General features: G+C 34.3%; 2 protein-coding genes across 7 annotated transcripts; one reads left to right on the forward strand and one right to left on the reverse strand.

Moving 5' to 3' along the window:
* The first annotated feature begins 8,478 nt into the window (after nt 1–8,478).
* LOC118041594 (uncharacterized) lies at nt 8,479–10,038 on the forward strand. 4 transcript variants are annotated; one of them, XM_035049036.2, is made up of 2 exons: nt 8,479–8,599; nt 8,981–10,038. In XM_035049036.2, exon 2 carries the CDS (start codon nt 8,990–8,992, stop codon nt 9,899–9,901), a length of 912 nt encoding a protein of 303 aa, XP_034904927.1. In that variant the 5' UTR covers nt 8,479–8,599; nt 8,981–8,989; the 3' UTR covers nt 9,902–10,038. The 4 variants fall into 4 exon arrangements, with proteins under 4 accessions (XP_034904927.1, XP_034904934.1, XP_034904918.1 ...); XM_035049043.2 differs by having other exon boundaries at nt 8,479–8,593; XM_035049027.2 differs by lacking the exon at nt 8,479–8,599 and adding an exon at nt 8,601–8,730.
* Nucleotides 10,039–12,509: 2,471 nt separating this feature from the next.
* Nucleotides 12,510–15,873, reverse strand: LOC118041570 (uncharacterized). 3 transcript variants are annotated; one of them, XM_035049001.2, is made up of 4 exons: nt 15,721–15,873; nt 14,694–15,485; nt 14,492–14,587; nt 12,510–12,815 (listed from the first exon to the last, which is right to left on the reverse strand). In XM_035049001.2, exons 2-3 carry the CDS (start codon nt 15,426–15,428, stop codon nt 14,498–14,500), a joined length of 825 nt encoding a protein of 274 aa, XP_034904892.1. In that variant the 5' UTR covers nt 15,429–15,485; nt 15,721–15,873; the 3' UTR covers nt 12,510–12,815; nt 14,492–14,497. The 3 variants fall into 3 exon arrangements, with proteins under 3 accessions (XP_034904892.1, XP_034904901.1, XP_034904886.1); XM_035049010.2 differs by lacking the exon at nt 15,721–15,873 and having other exon boundaries at nt 14,492–14,566; nt 14,694–15,672; XM_035048995.2 differs by lacking the exon at nt 15,721–15,873 and having other exon boundaries at nt 14,694–15,669.
* Nucleotides 15,874–17,346: the final 1,473 nt, after the last annotated feature.

Raw genomic sequence — 17,346 nt, forward strand, 5'->3', positions numbered from 1 at the left:
CGAGCAACTATTGCTCTTGTGATTTTATTTATGGGTTGACATAATTCGATGCTATGCATGTGTCCAGTGCTCCTGCCCCCATCATTAATCAGTTCATCAAACCCTACTTATCTGTCTCCCGAAGGGCCCCATCTGCATGCATGCATTGTCCCCATATAACCCAGGACCCGCTTTGCCACTGCATTATACATTTGGAAATAGTGTGTTTTTGTAAATCTCATCAATTTTTTTAATGGAAAAATTGTAATGTTACTAGAAAAACAAGTTTTTTTATATTTTTTTCTCTATAATACTTGGTCTATTTAATTATTTATCATTGTTTTTATTTTTATTTTTAGTAATTTTTTTAGTTTTTTTCTTTATATTTTTTTTAAAAAATATTTTTTTTTATTTTCACACCTTGAATATTTATCATTCCACACTTGATCTCTTTATATAATTGTTTTTGTTATTATCTTTATTCTTTTATAATTTGTTCTTTTTTTTATTTAAACTTTTTAAAAAAATATATTATAAAAAAGACCAAGGAAATGGAAACAACTAGGGAGTAAAAAATATACTAATAACACCTCCATATTAATTCTTTTGCATTAAATAAGAAAAAAATTATTCAACCTATAACAAAATGAGTTAAATAAATACATCAACATTTTATTTTGTATATTTATTACCACAAATAGTCCTCAATGTATTTAATTAAATTCATGCATGGATTTTTTTAATCTACAATTAGAATTTAAAAAAAAATTAAAAATTATATATTTATTTTTTTGTTAAAAATTATCTAACCCGTAATGAATCCCAAATATTAAAATGACTTAGTTATGCCCAATTAGATTGTATTCGATTACCAATATTCACCCTAGATTTATGCCTCTGTAAAGTTCAAAATCATTTGACTCACTTTCGCTTTCATTGTTCCTGGGAAAATGGGCACAACTACAGAGTTTTTTATTGTTAAAAGTGGAGACCCAGCAAATGGCAACAGTGATAGGGAGAAGATTTCAAACTTGATAATTCCCTAAATTGTGCTTGCACGAAGCGACAGCCCACGACTCCATTTTTCTTCCAAATGGCTTTAAAAACAAACTGATAGGATCATATACAAGACGAGAGTGGGAAACGAGTAACGTAACTAAAACTTCGATGTTCTTGCTGCTAAACCGAAGACAAAAACTGATGATTTTCAATGTCCACGAGAATAAATGGAGCGTGTTAGGTTGCCATTATGTACGTAAATGAGTACGGAATCAATGCAGCACACGGAGAAGAAAAGTGAAAATAAAATTACAGATGTAGAGATGTGGGATTTGATCCAAGAAAATTTGTATTTTGTATGGTATGAATATAAAAATATATAAGAAGCAGCCGTGTAGTGTGGAAGACCAACAAAAGATGAGGTGGTTTTGATCACATGGAGCCCCATATCCCCAACACAAAATCTCTCTCTCACAATCCCGATGACCAAACCACCTCCTACCTTCTTGGAAACACCACCACTCACTTCCCTGCCTCCCTCCCTCCCCCTACACCGTCACCACTTGTCCACCACCACCCACCCTAGCTAGCTAGCTAGCTCCACTTTCATATTTCTATCCAGTCAGGAAAAAAAGCACAAAAGAAATAGTAAAAAACGTCGTGGTAAGGAAAAAAAAGGGGTGTTTAGGTTCTTTGTGGGGCTCAAGATGGGTCCCTTGAAAAAGTGCCACGTGGTTTCCATGCCGAGGAGGTAGTGGTAAAGATCATAGGAGAGAGAGTGGGGGGGAAGAGGGCTGCACATGGGCGGTGTTGGGTTCAAGAAAATCATGTGATCACATGTGCTCCCTCTTGCCTTTGTTTTGTTTGGTGGACCCGTTTTCCTCCTCCATGGACCCTATCCCACAGGTGATCATCATCACCCAAGGTTTACTTGGCAATATATATATATATAATCTTTAATTTCTTTTGTCCTATTTGCCTGTGGGCTTCGTTTGTTATTACATGAATAACTTTTTTTCTTTTTTGAGAATTATTTTACACAAAAAACCCTTAATTTGTAAATCCAGCTCGCTCTTAAGAAATTAATGAAAATACATGTTTGTGAGCTGTTAAGTTCACCTGGTAAATGGGTTAGTTTCTTGTATTATATTTAAAAAATTGCTGAGAGATTTAAATATTTTTTTCAAAACTAGACTCAATAAAAAAGAGAAAACCTTCGAACACGAAACGTTAATTCAGGAAATATTTTAACAGTTACAAAAGATGCTTGATAAATAAAAACAGGATACAAGAGTTAAAAATCAATATGGAACCCTATGTAATGATTTTATGGATGTATTTGTGTCCTATTTATGTTTCTATTAACCTAATTTTTTTGATGTAATTTCTCCACGCGTCGGGTCCAGCACAGTTTTTTGTGTGCGGTGACAATACCTCCACAGGATAGGTCACATGTCGGCTCTCTTGGCTCAGCATGAGCACGCGCCATTAGCGAGTGTACATGACACCTTCCACTAGAGTCCAAAACTAGGAATTGGGAAGCCGAATAGAGATGGGCCCATCTTCGTTGGCATTGACATTTCTCGAACTCAGCAATAATTCAACACCCTCTCCTCCATACATACCGCAACACCGCTAGCTCACAAGGCTCGGAAAACACATAGCACAACCCAGCTTCTTTCCTTCCCCTCTCTCTCTTTAAGTTCTCTCCTCAATCCTCCGTTTCTTTCCTTGTTTCTCTTTACAGGATATATTGCATCCATGGAGGATAGCTTAAACCAAGTAATGATACCCACATTTCATAAAAGAAAAGAAAGGAAAACCACCCACGACAAATCTGAGATGGCAAAGCATGAATCTTTAGTTAGTTTGAAAAGGAGCAGGAGAGCAGAGAATGTTCACAAGAGAAGCAGAAGAAAGAGAGAGATGTCAAAGGTTCAAGAAAAGGATCAAGCGTCGACGGTGGGTGCAGGTGAAGATGACGAGAAGGCAGAAGTAGATAGAAAGATTGTGGCATTGCAAATGATTATCCCAGGGGGCGAGTCGTTTGGGGTAGACAAGTTGTTTGAAGAGACTGCTGGTTATATAATGGCTTTGCAGTGTCAAATAAAAGCCATGAGAGTTCTTGCTGGTTTTCTTGAAGGTCTAGAAAAGGAAAAGAGGAAGTCTGGAGGTTAATTAAGCATGGACTCCCATCTTGTATCACTTTCGAGGGTCCGTTCATGTCTTCTTCTTTTTCACATAATTTTTTTTCACCCTTTGTTCATTTATTTTATTTTTATCTTAAAGATGGGAGCAAGATTTCCCTTTCTTTCTTTTTCCTCCTCCTTTTGCTGATATTCTTAGATATTAAGTTAACGAGTGAGAATGATTTCCTACATATGGTTGCTGGAATTTTTTAAGTCGTGGAGAGTTTTATTTGCCAGGTTATGATCTGCCTTTAATTGGAGCTCTCCTTCTTCGTTTTGCCACAGCTAGATAGATCCAACAAACGATTACATGTTGCTATTTTGTTGCATTGATCTTATCCTTTTTGCTTCAAATCGTAATTAATTTTGAGACATTGATTTCAATTAACACAGAGGTTGAAAACAATAGTTAATGCTGGCCCAAAATAATTAAAATCATGCCTCGCTAATAAGAAAACCTAATTAATATCTGATGTGTTGCACGACTAATCCATTAACATTCCACATTTTCTCTTGCTGCCAACTTTAGGGGAAACAGGATGGGTTCTAAAGGAACAATCCGCGCTCTTTGCTCTTGCACCATTATTTATTTGATATATATTAGCTAGAGATTCAATGAGAACCCAGCATTCTATGTAATAATAATGAAACTGTACGTATTTGCAATTCAAAATCGAGTCCACTTGAAGCTAGCATTCAGTAACCTAGAGATCCTTTAGAAATCATACAAAAAAAAACAAGAAGGTATGATTCATAAGCTGTTACGTCACTCATGTGGCAATCACTCTTTTAATCGCTCCCGTCTCTCTTTCGAAGTCACCAAGAAATTGATCTGATCTGATACAAATAACCAGAGTATGGGATATGGCGCTAATGCATGATTGATAGGTAAATAAACTTATTAGAAGGCCAGTTGAAAAAGAAAAGAAAAACAGAAAGAGGTATATATTTGAGTGTCTACTTGGGCTTGAAAAATGGGTATGTTCCTGCGTCTAGACTTAGAGAAGCTTCGGAGTATGGAGGATTTCGCTATAAATAATGGTTGTCCAGTGGTGCGTGTGAGAGTGATGGGCGCACAATGCATAATAAATACTTGATATTCGGTGATGGGTTTTGCTGGCTGGTGTAGTTGTTCCTCTGGGGCTAAAAAGCCTAAAATGCACCACCGTCCTGGCCATCACATGCATCCTCATGCAATTTTTACCTTTTTTTTCTCGTATTTTTGCATTCTATTACTCCTGGCCAAAAGTTTTCATAAAATATTTTAGGGTATTTTTTTTTAAAGTAAAATAGCACATTTTAGTTAAAAAAATTAATGATAGTCACATTAACTATAAACTAAAATGCATTCGCTTTTTAGTTATAGGGCTTTTTTTATAGTTTTTTTCTTTGTTTTTTTCATTTTAATTATTTTTTTTGTTTAATTTAATTCATTAAAATTAATTTTATTTGTATTTAGTTATTACACTCTCGTAACACAGATTTTAAATTTGACAGGTTAACCTGATTTGGTAAGTTAACCCAATTAATTTAGATTTTTTTTAATTAGTTTTTTCTTCTTATAGATTTTTTTGTTTTGTTTTGTTTTTCTTTTTAATTATTCTTTTTTAGGTTAATTTATTTCTTTAATATTAAATTTTTTTTCTATGTAGCTATCACACTCTCATCTCATAGCACGGATCACAAGTTTGACAAGTTAACTTGGTTTGGCGAGTTAACACAATTGATTTAGATTTTTTATTTTTCTTCATTAGTTTTTTTATTTTAATTTTTGTCTTTTAATATCATAATTATAACTAAAAGAGATCACCCTTTCATCGTGGATTGCAATGTGCAAATCCACCATGAAAGGCGGATGCCTTTTAGTTATAGGGTTTTTTTTTCTTTCTTTGTAATTAATTTTTTTTTCTATTTAGTTATCACACTCTCATAACACGGATTCCAAGTTTAATAGATTAACCTAATTTAGCAAGTCAACCTCGTTGATTCAGAATTTTTTTTCTTCTTCATTAGTTTATTTCTTTCCAAATTCATTTTTTAATATTGTAACTATAACTAAAAGAGGTCAACCTTTCACTGTGGATTGCACTGTATATATCCACAATGAAAGGCAATGCTTTTTAGTTATAGGTTTTTTTTTTTTTTTTTTTTAATTTAGTTTGTTAATATTAATTTTTTTTTTCTATTTAGTTATCACACTCTCAGGACACAAATTTCAGGTTTGATAGGGTAAACCAATTAATTCAGATTTTTTTAATTAGTTTTTATCTTCTAATATCGATTTGATTGAGAATTAAACTTCATGATTTGTTTTGTTTACTTTTTATTAGATTATCGTGATCTCATAGAAGGGTTTTTACTATACTCCTCCTCGCAAAACACTATTCATTGGAATAGTTATTTGCTTTGTTGTTTTTTTCTTTATTTTTTCCTTGTCAATTAATATTTTATTTGTTTAATTTCATTATGTAATATTTTTTTTTCTATTTAGTTATCACATTTTTATTACGCGGCCATGCAACTAGACCCATATCCAAGGCTCTTGGGTTCTGGTATTGCAGCCGGACCCAAGGCTATTGAGCCCGGACGTTGCAGACAGACCCATTTAAACTTGAGTCATGCAAGTTTAATATTATTATTAATATTAAAAATATTAGTATTTGTATTATAAATATTAATATTGAAATTATAATTAATACTATAAATATTACTATTGGGTCTAGCTTTGCAGATAGACCCAACATTTTTAAATCTTAGTTTTTTTTATATTTTTTATGCAAAATGTTTTTGCAAATAAATCATATACAGCTTGTCATATGCTTTGAGAAAGAATAACAGAGCATAAAATACAAAACTTAAAAATCAAATAAAAATCATAAAAGTATGATATATGTTTATTAATTCGAAAACATGTTTTAGTATAAGAATGTATTATTAATTCGAGATATTTATAGGTTTCAAAATATAAAGTCAGAATGTGTTCGATCTTGTCTCGGATCGGAAATTTAAGTTCTTATGAATTTATTTGTTTGAATGATAAGTTATAAAGTCAGAATGCCAGAGATTTATATATTTCTCTTTTTCTAAAATGAGATTCTAACATTCCCAGAGAAAGGAATTTTTTGAAAATCTTGGTTCAGGTCTGCCTAAGTTTCGGAGGAAAATATGTGGCTATAGATTGTTGAATCATTTGTTAATAATAAATAAATAAAAAGAAAGGATTCATGAAGCTAGCAGAGCCCAGAGAGCTGGAATAAAGTGAGCGTTGAATTAACTTCAGTGGTAATTTAACTAGTCAGTCTTGAATTTATACTTTAATGATTTTAAGTTTGAATATTTTTAAAATCACTATAGACTTAAATAGTTATTAATTTTAAAATTTATAAAATTAATTAAATTATGTAAAAATTAGTTTTTATTTAAAGAAAAAAAAACGTTGATCCCTTAAAAGGTAACATAGAAACTTTACAAACCGCAACTCTTTCGCTAACAGAGCTAAATAAAAATTCAAGCAATCAGGTGATTTGATAAATATTCAATTTATTAATAATTCAATAATCCATTACAAATTAGAAAGAGAAAATACCATAAAATAAACAAATAATGCACATACTAAAAAAATTAGTTTGAAGCAAAACGAATCCCAAGAATATATCCAGAAATTAAGAAATGCCCTGGAATTAAGTATTGCAAGCATGCTGCCAATCTTATTGTCAGGTGAAAAAATAAAACTAAACGTTGGTGAGTATCCAACAAGCATGCTACATCTCCTAACCAGCATTTCAGCACATGCATAATTAGAATCTTGGCATTTTTACGAGTACACAAAATCGAATCTAATCGAAGAGTTCTTATTTGATCCTGTTCACTTGGAGCATGAAGACTCTATAATTAATATAAACTAGTGGAGGAAGAGTTCATTGTTACTCTCATCTCAAAGCACTTAATTTTCATTTCAACAATGGCTTTTTTTTTCTTCAATTTTTTTTCTAATATTAAATTTGTTTATCTCAATCTCATTATTAGAATCACGAGTATGGAGAGCTAACTTTAATTTTTCATGTATTTTTTAGTTATTTTTATTTTTAATTTTACTAGTCAATATCTGACTGGTTTGAAATTATGTTTTATATATATTTTTTTTAATTTTAACCTGAGTTGTTTTTTTTTTTTTTAAAAAAAAAAATTAACCTTCAAAATTAGGTTTGCTTGTCTTGGTCTTATGCCTCAGGTCGTGGGTTTGACAGATGAACTTGATTTTCTTTTGTCTTTTTTTAGTTGAATTTTTTTTCCCTTTCAATTTTATCATTTAACATTTTGTTGATTTTGGGAATAAATTTCCTATTTTTTTCTTTTTGTTTTCTAAGAGGTTATTACTGTCTTATTACCTGAGACACTAGTTTAGTGGGTTAGCCAAGATTGCATCATGTCATTTTTTTTTATTTTTTTTTTATTTCACACTTCAACACTTGATTGATTGGGAATTAAGTTGTATAATTTGTTTCAATTTACTTTTTATAAAATCATCTCAATCATATGATCCAAGTTGCGGCTTTAATAGGTTAACTCAAATTGTTTTTTTTTGTTTTTTTTTATTTCATTCTTCAACATTAGATTTATTGAGAATTAGATTTCATAATTTGTTTTATATGAGTTATCCTTTTCTCGTGAACGGAGACATGAATTTGATAGATTAACATAGTTTGATATGGGTTGGTCCATTATGTCTTCGTCATAACATTTTTTTTAAAATGATATCGCCTTGAAAATTTTATAGTCAAACTATTTTCTTATAAGTTGTTTAAGTCATTTTTGAATATATCATGTTGACTAGATTGACTATTCGTATAAGGTTTAAATTGTTTTCTACTTAAAAACATGCCAATAACAATCTAGATATTTTTTATGTTAAAAAAATTTATCTTACCAGAAGTATGAATAATCATCTAATTAATTGTTTATATGTAAATAAATATATTTTTAATATATATTTTAAATCCATGAATATATAATTTAGAATCTTTTGAAATCTCTGAAAATACAAGAAATCACACACGAAGTGGTTAATAAGAACTCCCAGTTGAAATAAGCATTTTAGTTTCCTGAAATTAAGGTTTATGGAGAGGAAAATTACCACAAAACCCTATTGGATATGGTGAGATGGGGTCGTAATGGGCCGGCCGTCTAAACCCGTCCAACCTATTATGTTTCCAGCCGAACTGGAAAATATCAGGTTCAACGGTCCAAATGACCAAATCATGAGGTGGGCCCAATTCTTCCATCACTTGCTCCTCAAAACCATCCTCAGCCGTCCATTTCTCGCAGACCCTGATTAAAAAAATAAAAAGACGAGAAGGAATCGGAACAACAGAAAGTCAGAAACCCTAATGTGCGAATCGAATTATTCCCATTTTTAGATTTCAAAAGTAAAGGTCTTCTTCTTCTTCTTCTTCTTCTTCTATTTTTCCTTTCCCCATCCCTCACTTTCCTTGAAAAAATCCATTTTCTGTAACTTTCAAGAAATAATAATAATTTTGTAAGAAAATTCTCTCCGATTTCCCAGGTCAAACCTATCTTCTTCTTTGGTTGTCGAGAAAATGCTATTCTTTCGAACTAATAAAAAATTCTCGGATTTGTTTATAGAATCTCATAATTTATGAGTAATTAACATTCAATTCAACCCTTTCTCGGCAACCAAACAATGCTTTTATCTCTATTTCTGTATGAATGTGTAGTTAAAATTGCAACGGTATATAACTTTTCCTCTCTGATTTTGTTTTTTTATTGAATTGTTAATATTTGTGTTATTTTAGGGTTGAGCAATGGCAGATGAGACGGGAATGACCAACGGTGTCGAAGAGAATCAGGCGGCTGCAGATAATTTCTATGATCTTGATCAAGGGGAAAATGAGACAAAGCTTAAGCAAAAGATTGCGTCTTTGGAGACCGAGAAGAAGTCACTAGCCGATGAGAACGAAGAAGTCAAATGTCAGGTCGAAAAACTGAAGGCCAACTTTGAATCGATGAAATCAGAGGAGTCAAGTCTGAAGCTGAGGGTTGCGGAGTTGGAGAGGGAAGTTGAGCAATCTGAGGAGACCCAGAGAGCGCTTGAATCAATAGCGGGGAGAGCTGCAGAGCTGGAAACAAATGTTTCTAGGCTTCAACATGACTTGATTTCGGCGATGAGTGAAGGAGATGAGGCGAATAAGGAGGTTGCTGAGTTGAAGAGGGAGGTGAGTGAGAAGGAAGTGAAAATTGAAGAGGTGAAGAAGGAGAAATCGGAGGCGGAGAAGAAAGTGAGGGAATTGGAGAGAAAAATTGGGGTTTTGGAGGTCAAGGAGATCGAGGAGAAGAGTAAGAAAGTGAGGCTTGAGGAGGATATGAGAGAAAAATTGAGTGAGAAAGATAAAGAGATTATTGACTGTAAAAAGAGAATTAAGGAGTTGGAGAGTCTAGTGGTGGAGAAGGAGAGGTTGGAGAAGAAGTTGAGGGAGTCGGAAGAGAAGGTGAAGGAAATGGAAGGGAAGATGATGGGATTACAAAAGGAGGCCAAAGAGGCGGAAAAAGTGATTGGTGGATTGAAGGAGAGGGCAAGGGAGGTTATTAATGGGATCGAGATTGATAGTAGGGAGAAGGGGTTTAAGGTGCAGTCACCCGTGGTGGCCATAGGGTCAGTGAGTGCTGTTGTTGTTGCCGCTGCTGTGGTTTATGTTTGCTATTGGAGGCGGCGGTGATTTGGAGGTTAGGGTCATTGATCACTAAAAGAAATGTTTCAGTTTTGTTGGATGGATGTCTTTTTGCTTGGCTTTGTTTTTTTAGCCTTATCATGGATTTTGATTATATTAATATCTGGCATGTTTTGAAGTTCAAATGTTTGCTTTCAATTGTTGTTAAAAATGCTGAGTTATTTGATAAATTATAGAGGATTTACTAATTAAAAATGATGTCTAATCGAAGATATTAGACATGATTGAGATTGCTCTTTAGTAATTGCTTGTTTACCCTTCAATTTTGAACTTAAGTAAGGTATACTGCAGACATGTAACATTCTCCATCTTTCGCATTTTTGCATGTTACTTTTTTTGTGCTATTGAATGGCCAATGTGATTGGAAGATCATGTTATCTGAGGCCTTTTTTTGTGATAAGTCTTGCACACTCTTGAACTTCTTGTATATTTTTTTAGTTTTTAAGAGTTCCTCTAGTGAACGGAAGCACACAAGTAAGTTCCATTGCTCGTTATAGTCTCTGAAGCAGTGACTTGGTTGTGTATTTTTGTTGCTTCCTTGTTTCTGGTAGCTTTTCCTGTTGCTTGAAAAACATTTGACAAATTGTCTTTAGTAAGATTCAACTCTGATTCCATGTACAATCATTGTATGATTGCTAGCGTCTGAATTCCCAACTTCTTGGAATGCCTGCATTTAGATTTATTATGATCTCCAGATTTGGAACACCCGCATTTAGATTGACTATGATCTCCGGATTTGGAATGTTGTTTTTTTCTTGACCATGGTTGCTATTTGCTGTTTCTTTGTGTCAATTGTTTTTATTTTTTTTGAACCCTATGGGTTGTTGATTTTGCAAGGCATACACCCATGTGATTTTCAGTACTCTGCACGTCTCCCTGCTTCATAGCCATCCTTTTTGGTTGATGCCTTCTGATAATTAGGTCATATGATAATTCCGTAGAATTCCCACTAATCGAAAGTGACTCTTATCTTCTGGATGTGGCTTTTTTGTTATGTTCAGTGAGTGAGGAACCTTTCATTTCCTCTAGCGTGTTTCACTACAACACTGCTGTTCCATCATGGTTCCCACCAAGGAACTTACGAAAGTATGAAGTGTAGACCACTAAATGAATGGTGCATGGGTTATGAGTAGAAATTCACCTTCTTTTTGCCCGGTGAGCACAATGATGCTGGGCTTATGAGAAGTGTTGTTGAATCTTGCTCGTTCTCCTACACCTTACCGAGTAAGGACATCTTTGGTGTTGAAATTCACGCAACTATTCTGAATATTTGGCATCTCATGAGCTGGTTTGAATGCATTTAACGGATGGAAACTCCTGCATTGGCACGTTTTGCAGTTTTGCTTTGTGAAAAACTTGGCTCCGCATTGGCAATGGGATCATGTGTTGTTTCCCCCCGCCTATGTTGTGTTTTTCTGTTGGAAAAATTCTCTTTTTTTTCTTGTTTTGTCTACTTGGTCTTCAAAGTCATAGAATTTTCTCAATCGAACCTCCCTGTCTGCAATTAATATTGATTCCATCCAAATTGGACTCTTGTTCATAAGAAACAATGATGCAGTTTGCTGGAGATCATTTATTTTTTTGTTAAAATGCTGTGAAGAGTCATATGAAGGTTCATTGAAAACTCGGAAGCAGTTGGTGTTCTTAGAGTGGAGAGTGGTCAATTTTCTTTTTTAATGATTTTAGTGTTGATATTAAAAATAATGTTAAAAAATAAAAAAAATTATTTTGATTACATTGAAAAATAATTGCTATTGTAATTCTAAACACCCTAGGATTTTCAAAAATTATTCCTGCTATACTTCTTCAAAAACACCCTAATTCCAAAGGAATTTCATTTTGCTGATCATGAAATCTACAGCATTCACTGATTAATTAATTCTTCATAATATAGGTAACGAATGCGCTTACAAGCACCTGATAAAAAAAAAAAAGGAGGCAACCAGTTTTCGGAGAAGTACTGACTGAGCTGGAGCGGCACCGCTTTCTCTACAGGCAGCGGTGCTCCAACGGCTTTGTTTTCCTGCAGCTGGAAGTTTTGATTATTATTATTATTCCACCGCCCCGCCCCCCGAAATATCCTGGCTGGAAAGAAAAGCATTGAATCTCTAATTAATCTTTTAATTGAATTTGGGCTGAAGTATTGGGCTACCTGATTACTAGTCCCATTCAATTTTTAAATCCTAAAGCTAACCACGGCAGGCTTCTCTAGCACGTTAAAATTAATATAGTTTTTTTAAAAAGTTCAATTACATCTCCCTAGTGTAAAATGATGCCTTTTCGATTATTTATTTGTGCAGGAGGAAAATATTTCAAGTTTACTGATTTCAATGAGGTCAGTTGCTCTCTCTCTCTCTCTCTCTCTCTCTATATATATATATATATATATATATATATATATATATATATATCTTTCTGTAATCTGTTTAAATCAATTTTGTAATTTAGAGAATATTGTTCTTGCTGTTAAAATTGTTCATTTTTTAAATTTAGTTCTAAAAGAAATTATAGAAAAAAATGTTGGATGGATCAAGTGATTGTTGAAGAGTTGTGGGAGCTCCCCTCAGAGTGTTTCGAATGTAAAGACAGTAAGAACAAACACTTCATCAATAATTCAATTTACCTCTCCCGTCGAATAAATCATTGTTTATAAACACTCGAAAGTAAGAAAATTCTTGCCATCAAACTCAAAAGTACAAACCACTCGAGTGCAATCAGAAAACCTTAAAGAACAAGAAATATAATAAAATGACGACGACGCTAAACACACCACACAATTGCCAATGAGCTGGAGGCCAGCTGCCAAGTTTTCATCTATTCGCGACACAAGAAAGAAACCACTGCACAAATTATAAAATTTGTTGCCTTTTCTTGACAGAAGTTCTCTGATGATGTTCTTCATCTGCAACACAGAAGGAAAAGAATTTGTTGAGAATGAGCACTTCATGTCCAAGCATTGGATCACTTCCAAATACAAACTTCATGATTGGTGTTTGCTATGCATCACATCAACGAGTAATTAATAGATAACTTTCCACTTAATTTAGGAAAATGAAAGTGTCATCGAACTACATGCCTATAATAAAGCAGCGTTTTTATAGTTATATCAGGAGAATAACTTCATCAAGCTCGGAGATTCGCCGAAGGGAGTGAGGTTAAAACAAACCAGATGAGGTCACAAAGGTAAACAACAAAAAGCAGGTAGGTCCTGACTCTTGACAGGACAGAGTCTTGGCTAGGCTCTAATCAAGCCATCCAATTAACCAAAAGCCAATGGACTCAACAATTCCCAATAAACGACAATCACACTATGATCCAAAGTCCAGACACACTGACAGCCCAACTTCTAGTGGAACAAAAGTTCTGGGATCACATAACTGACAGATTCAAACAAGATTCTAGCATTATTTCTCCTGACATGGACCCTGAAATTCTTCTGTGCTAATAGGATCACAAGATAACTAACACAGCGCGTACAAAAAACTTGGTTATCATTTCCTGTCATGGGCCCTCAAGTTCTTTTGCGCGCAAACAAGTTCATATGATCCCCCTCTAATATTTTCTTTTCATGATACGGTTTCAGAAAATCCAAACATGCTAACATAAAGGAGCAGAATCCCCATGCACATGGCAAAGATTTTCCACAATCATCTGATCGATGCAGAGCGTCCTAAATGTAGCAGTAACAAAAGTTCTACACCAATCAAAGACATATACCTGACCAACAGGAAACTAATGTTCTTGAAGAGAGAAAAAATAATGCCACAGAAACACTTCGCTAGAGGGATTCTTTTGTTGCAGGAAAATGTATTATTGGAACTTCAGTCTTTATCAGCATAAAATTAATAGAGTTTGTGAATTTTCCTGAAAAAGAGAATGCAAGATTCCACCTCATTTCAGTCCCTGCCCTCTATGGCTTAACCTTCTGTTACTTCAATTCAACTTCAGCCCCAACTATTTGATGTTGACCACAGGGACCTGCTTTTTTCACTCTGTATCCGGTTCCGTTTAAGGCCAATTTTCAAACTTAAAAGAAACCAGAATCTCTACCTTCTAAAGAAGGTGATATTGTATATAATACACTTCAGGCGATCGATTTAATTAAAGATCTTAAGGTCAATAAAAGCATAAAGCAATGACCAATACATCACTGATTATTGGACAAGTTTGTCCTGGTGTGATGAAATACACATATTAAGTGACAACATTTACCAATAAACGACTTCTAGGTTGAAAATCTCTGCCAGATGTTCAGCTTTAAGTGTCGAAGATAAACGTCTGTCTATCAATTCGCAAGCTTATAACATAGGGAAATACGAACATTTTAGTAAATGCTAAGTGGTTTCAGTTCATACAAAATCCCGGATAATCAGAATAAGTTTCTGACTGAACTGCAAGCATCAAAGTTTTTAGCCGCGTGTCTAAATGCAAACAAGATAATTACTAGAAACCATTCACATTCCACTGTCAACATAATCAAACCCATACTAGACACAAAAGAAATGATTTACTGACTTTTCAATTTACTAAAAGCGGAAAACCAATGAAGGGAGTTTTTTGCTCAAGGAGTGTGGTCACCTTAATTTATATATCGGAGGGCCGCAGAGCTTCAAAGAGGCCACAGCAGCTCTTCCAAGATGGGCGCAGGCTACGCTGTCGAAGGGATATAATAGGCTGTGAAGAAATTCAAAACAGAACACGAGTACCAGATATTGAAAAATACTAAAGATGAGGACGATTAATCAAACTTTCAACATTGAATCCCAATAAAGTTACTGACCGGAGTTCTTGTGGTTTCAGGAAAAGCATCACTGCTTCCAACTACAGTAGTAGATTCGACATTTTCCACAGTTTCCCTGTCAACATTAATCGACGATTCCCCAGTATTTTCCTCCAAAGCAGCCTGCTTCACTTCCTCGCTACCCGTTGACTCTGCATCGGTCAAAGCTGGAGGACCGGCATTGCTTTCTTCATAAGATTGCAGCACTTTCTCCTCAACCTTTTCAGACACTACTTCTGTTACAGCAGGAAACGACCCATCTGTTGCATTCAATACCACCTCAGGTAATTCCCCATCAGTCTGATCTGTGACAGCTGGAGGAATCACATCATTCTCATTCAAAGACACGGAAACCTTCTCTTTGGTTTCTTTCACTTCTTCTTCAACCACATCAGAACTTTCCAATTTCTCCACTGATGCTTCAATAGTTTCAGTCAATTTTTCCACCACAGATACAACAAACTCGGTTGATCCAAGAGCTGCATCAACCACCTCTTTCTCCACCATTTCTAGTATCCCTGCTTCCTCCACTTGAGCATTTTTCTCTTTAGCCTCTTCCTTTGAACCATTGCTGCCATCCAAACTCGAAAGACTCTCATCAAGACTTTCTTTCACTAGCTCAGAAGTACTATCAATAACAACTTCTCTCGCTAGCTTAGCCCCAGAACCGACAACCTCAACTTCCTCAATAACTTCCTGTCGTTCCTCAATCTTCCCATTTGAAGCCTCCTCCATTTTGGTTTAAAACTAGTGATTTAACAGACAAAAAGAATGCGTCTCTTTCTTTTCCTCCTGTCGGAAGGACATGTACATTGAACACAATAGTTATGGATTTCAGTAAAGACCACAAATTGTTTATTTAAATGGGATTCCAGGTCAATAATTTCAACACAAAATAAGAACCGATGGAAACAAGTCAAACAATATGATGGTTTCTAAAATATCAGTGAAAGAAAACAACAAATTAAGAAAAAGTTTAGACCACAGAAAAGGAAAACCTGAAATGATAGAAAAGGAGGATGAGTACCTTGACGTAGAATGGTAGGAGGAGGAGGATGGGAAATGACAAATTTTAGACTCAAGAGTCTTTGACCGTTTGCTGTGTTTATGTAAGTAGTGGAAGAGGGAGAGAATAGAATGGTAGCTGGTTTTGCGTTGCGTTGATTGGAGAGCTAAGAACTGAAGCGGTTGACATCTGGCAACTTTTGGAAATTGGAAAGGCGGTTAGGTTTTTAAAGTAGCTCCGCTTGAGCTGCCAAGCCAAATTAAGGCCATGATTGAAGCTCTATTCAGCCGATTTTTTATTAAATTTATTTTTTGATTTTAAATTATTTTTATATATTAATATCAAAAATAAATTTTAATAAATAAAAAAAATATTATTTTAATATATTTTCATAAAAAATTCTTTAAAAAATAACTTCAATAATAATTATACTTGAAGTAGAAGTAAAAGTTAACTGGGACAAATAGTTGTTAAATTGTATAAGCGTAATTTAAAATGTGTGTTTTTATGCAGTAATGTTTTTTTTTTTAAATTAATTTCTTCTAATGATTTTAGATAATTTTAATATATTAATATAACAAATAAACTTTTTTTAACCAAAAAAAAAACTGTAACCGCTAATCAGTTAATTCCATTCAAAACTTGATGTGATTTGAGTTTAAAATTTTAAAAAATTAATCCATAAATTTGTCGGATGTTACAAAGGGACAGCTTTAACTCACCCACTAATCTTGCCCAATCATTCGCTTTGCTTCCGTTTTAGGTAACTTCTTGTTTTTGTTTATTGAATTGGGCCAAAGCCCGAAAGCTATACCAAAAGGGTTTCGACGCAATCGACAGATTATGTAGGCCGGGCTTACATGTGATGCGTATTTACTCGGACCACCCTGACTAGGATTTCAAGACGAAGAAGAAAAACGATGGCCTAATTCTCGGTTGAATTCTCGGAGAGTGTTTGATCTGAATTTTGTTCTCTCTTTTTTATAACCTCGAGGAGATGTTAGAACCACAACGTTACCAGAAAGGGCGTATGGAAGTTTGAGCAAATAAACCCATCTTTCAATTTATTGAAACCATTATCAATAGATTTCCAAATGTAAGAAGAGGATTGAGGAGCATGGTATCTTAAGTCACTAGGGCCAAGGTGTTTCTGTTTCGAAACCGAGCTCCATAAACTACTAGAGCCCGAAATGACATGCCGACTTAATTTACCCAACAGAGCAATATTTTGATGTCTAGCCGTTCTAATGCCCAAGCCACCATGCTTCCTGCTTTCCGTCCCTCCTTTGTTTAGGAAGCTGTAATTCAAAATGGGTTGATTTGTTTTTCATCAGGTGATGACTAATTTATATATCTATTTTTGGATCCATATGTTGCTGTAATTGCAAGCCAAAGAAATACACGGTTACAAGGGACGTCTTTGCTAACAATAGAGATTGACCAGTGCTTGATATGGTGGCCTGTAATTTATTTTGAATGTAGTAACTCATGTACTTGATGTGTGGGTATTAATTGAAGATTATGTATCAAAAGATAATAAATATCTATTGTTCGGTGATCGTAAGTGAGTGAGAAAACACAAAACTGTCTTCTTAGAAGCACTTCCCAGCTCTTACAAAATAACCTTTCCTTTCTAACATGGTACTG

Source organism: Populus alba, chromosome 14, assembly GCF_005239225.2.
Source record: "Populus alba chromosome 14, ASM523922v2, whole genome shotgun sequence".
NCBI classification, from domain to species: Eukaryota; Viridiplantae; Streptophyta; class Magnoliopsida; order Malpighiales; family Salicaceae; genus Populus; species Populus alba.

Excerpts from the sequence above, each read along its gene's own strand:
- LOC118041570 (XM_035049001.2), bottom strand. The coding sequence starts at position 15,428 with ATGGAGGAGGCTTCAAATGGGAAGATTGAGGAACGACAGGAAGTTATT. Across the intron at positions 14,588-14,693 it reads CTGAAACCACAAGAACTCCG|CCTATTATATCCCTTCGACA; the intron begins GTCAGTAACTTT and ends ATTTCTTCACAG.
- LOC118041594 (XM_035049036.2), top strand. The coding sequence starts at position 8,990 with ATGGCAGATGAGACGGGAATGACCAACGGTGTCGAAGAGAATCAGGCG.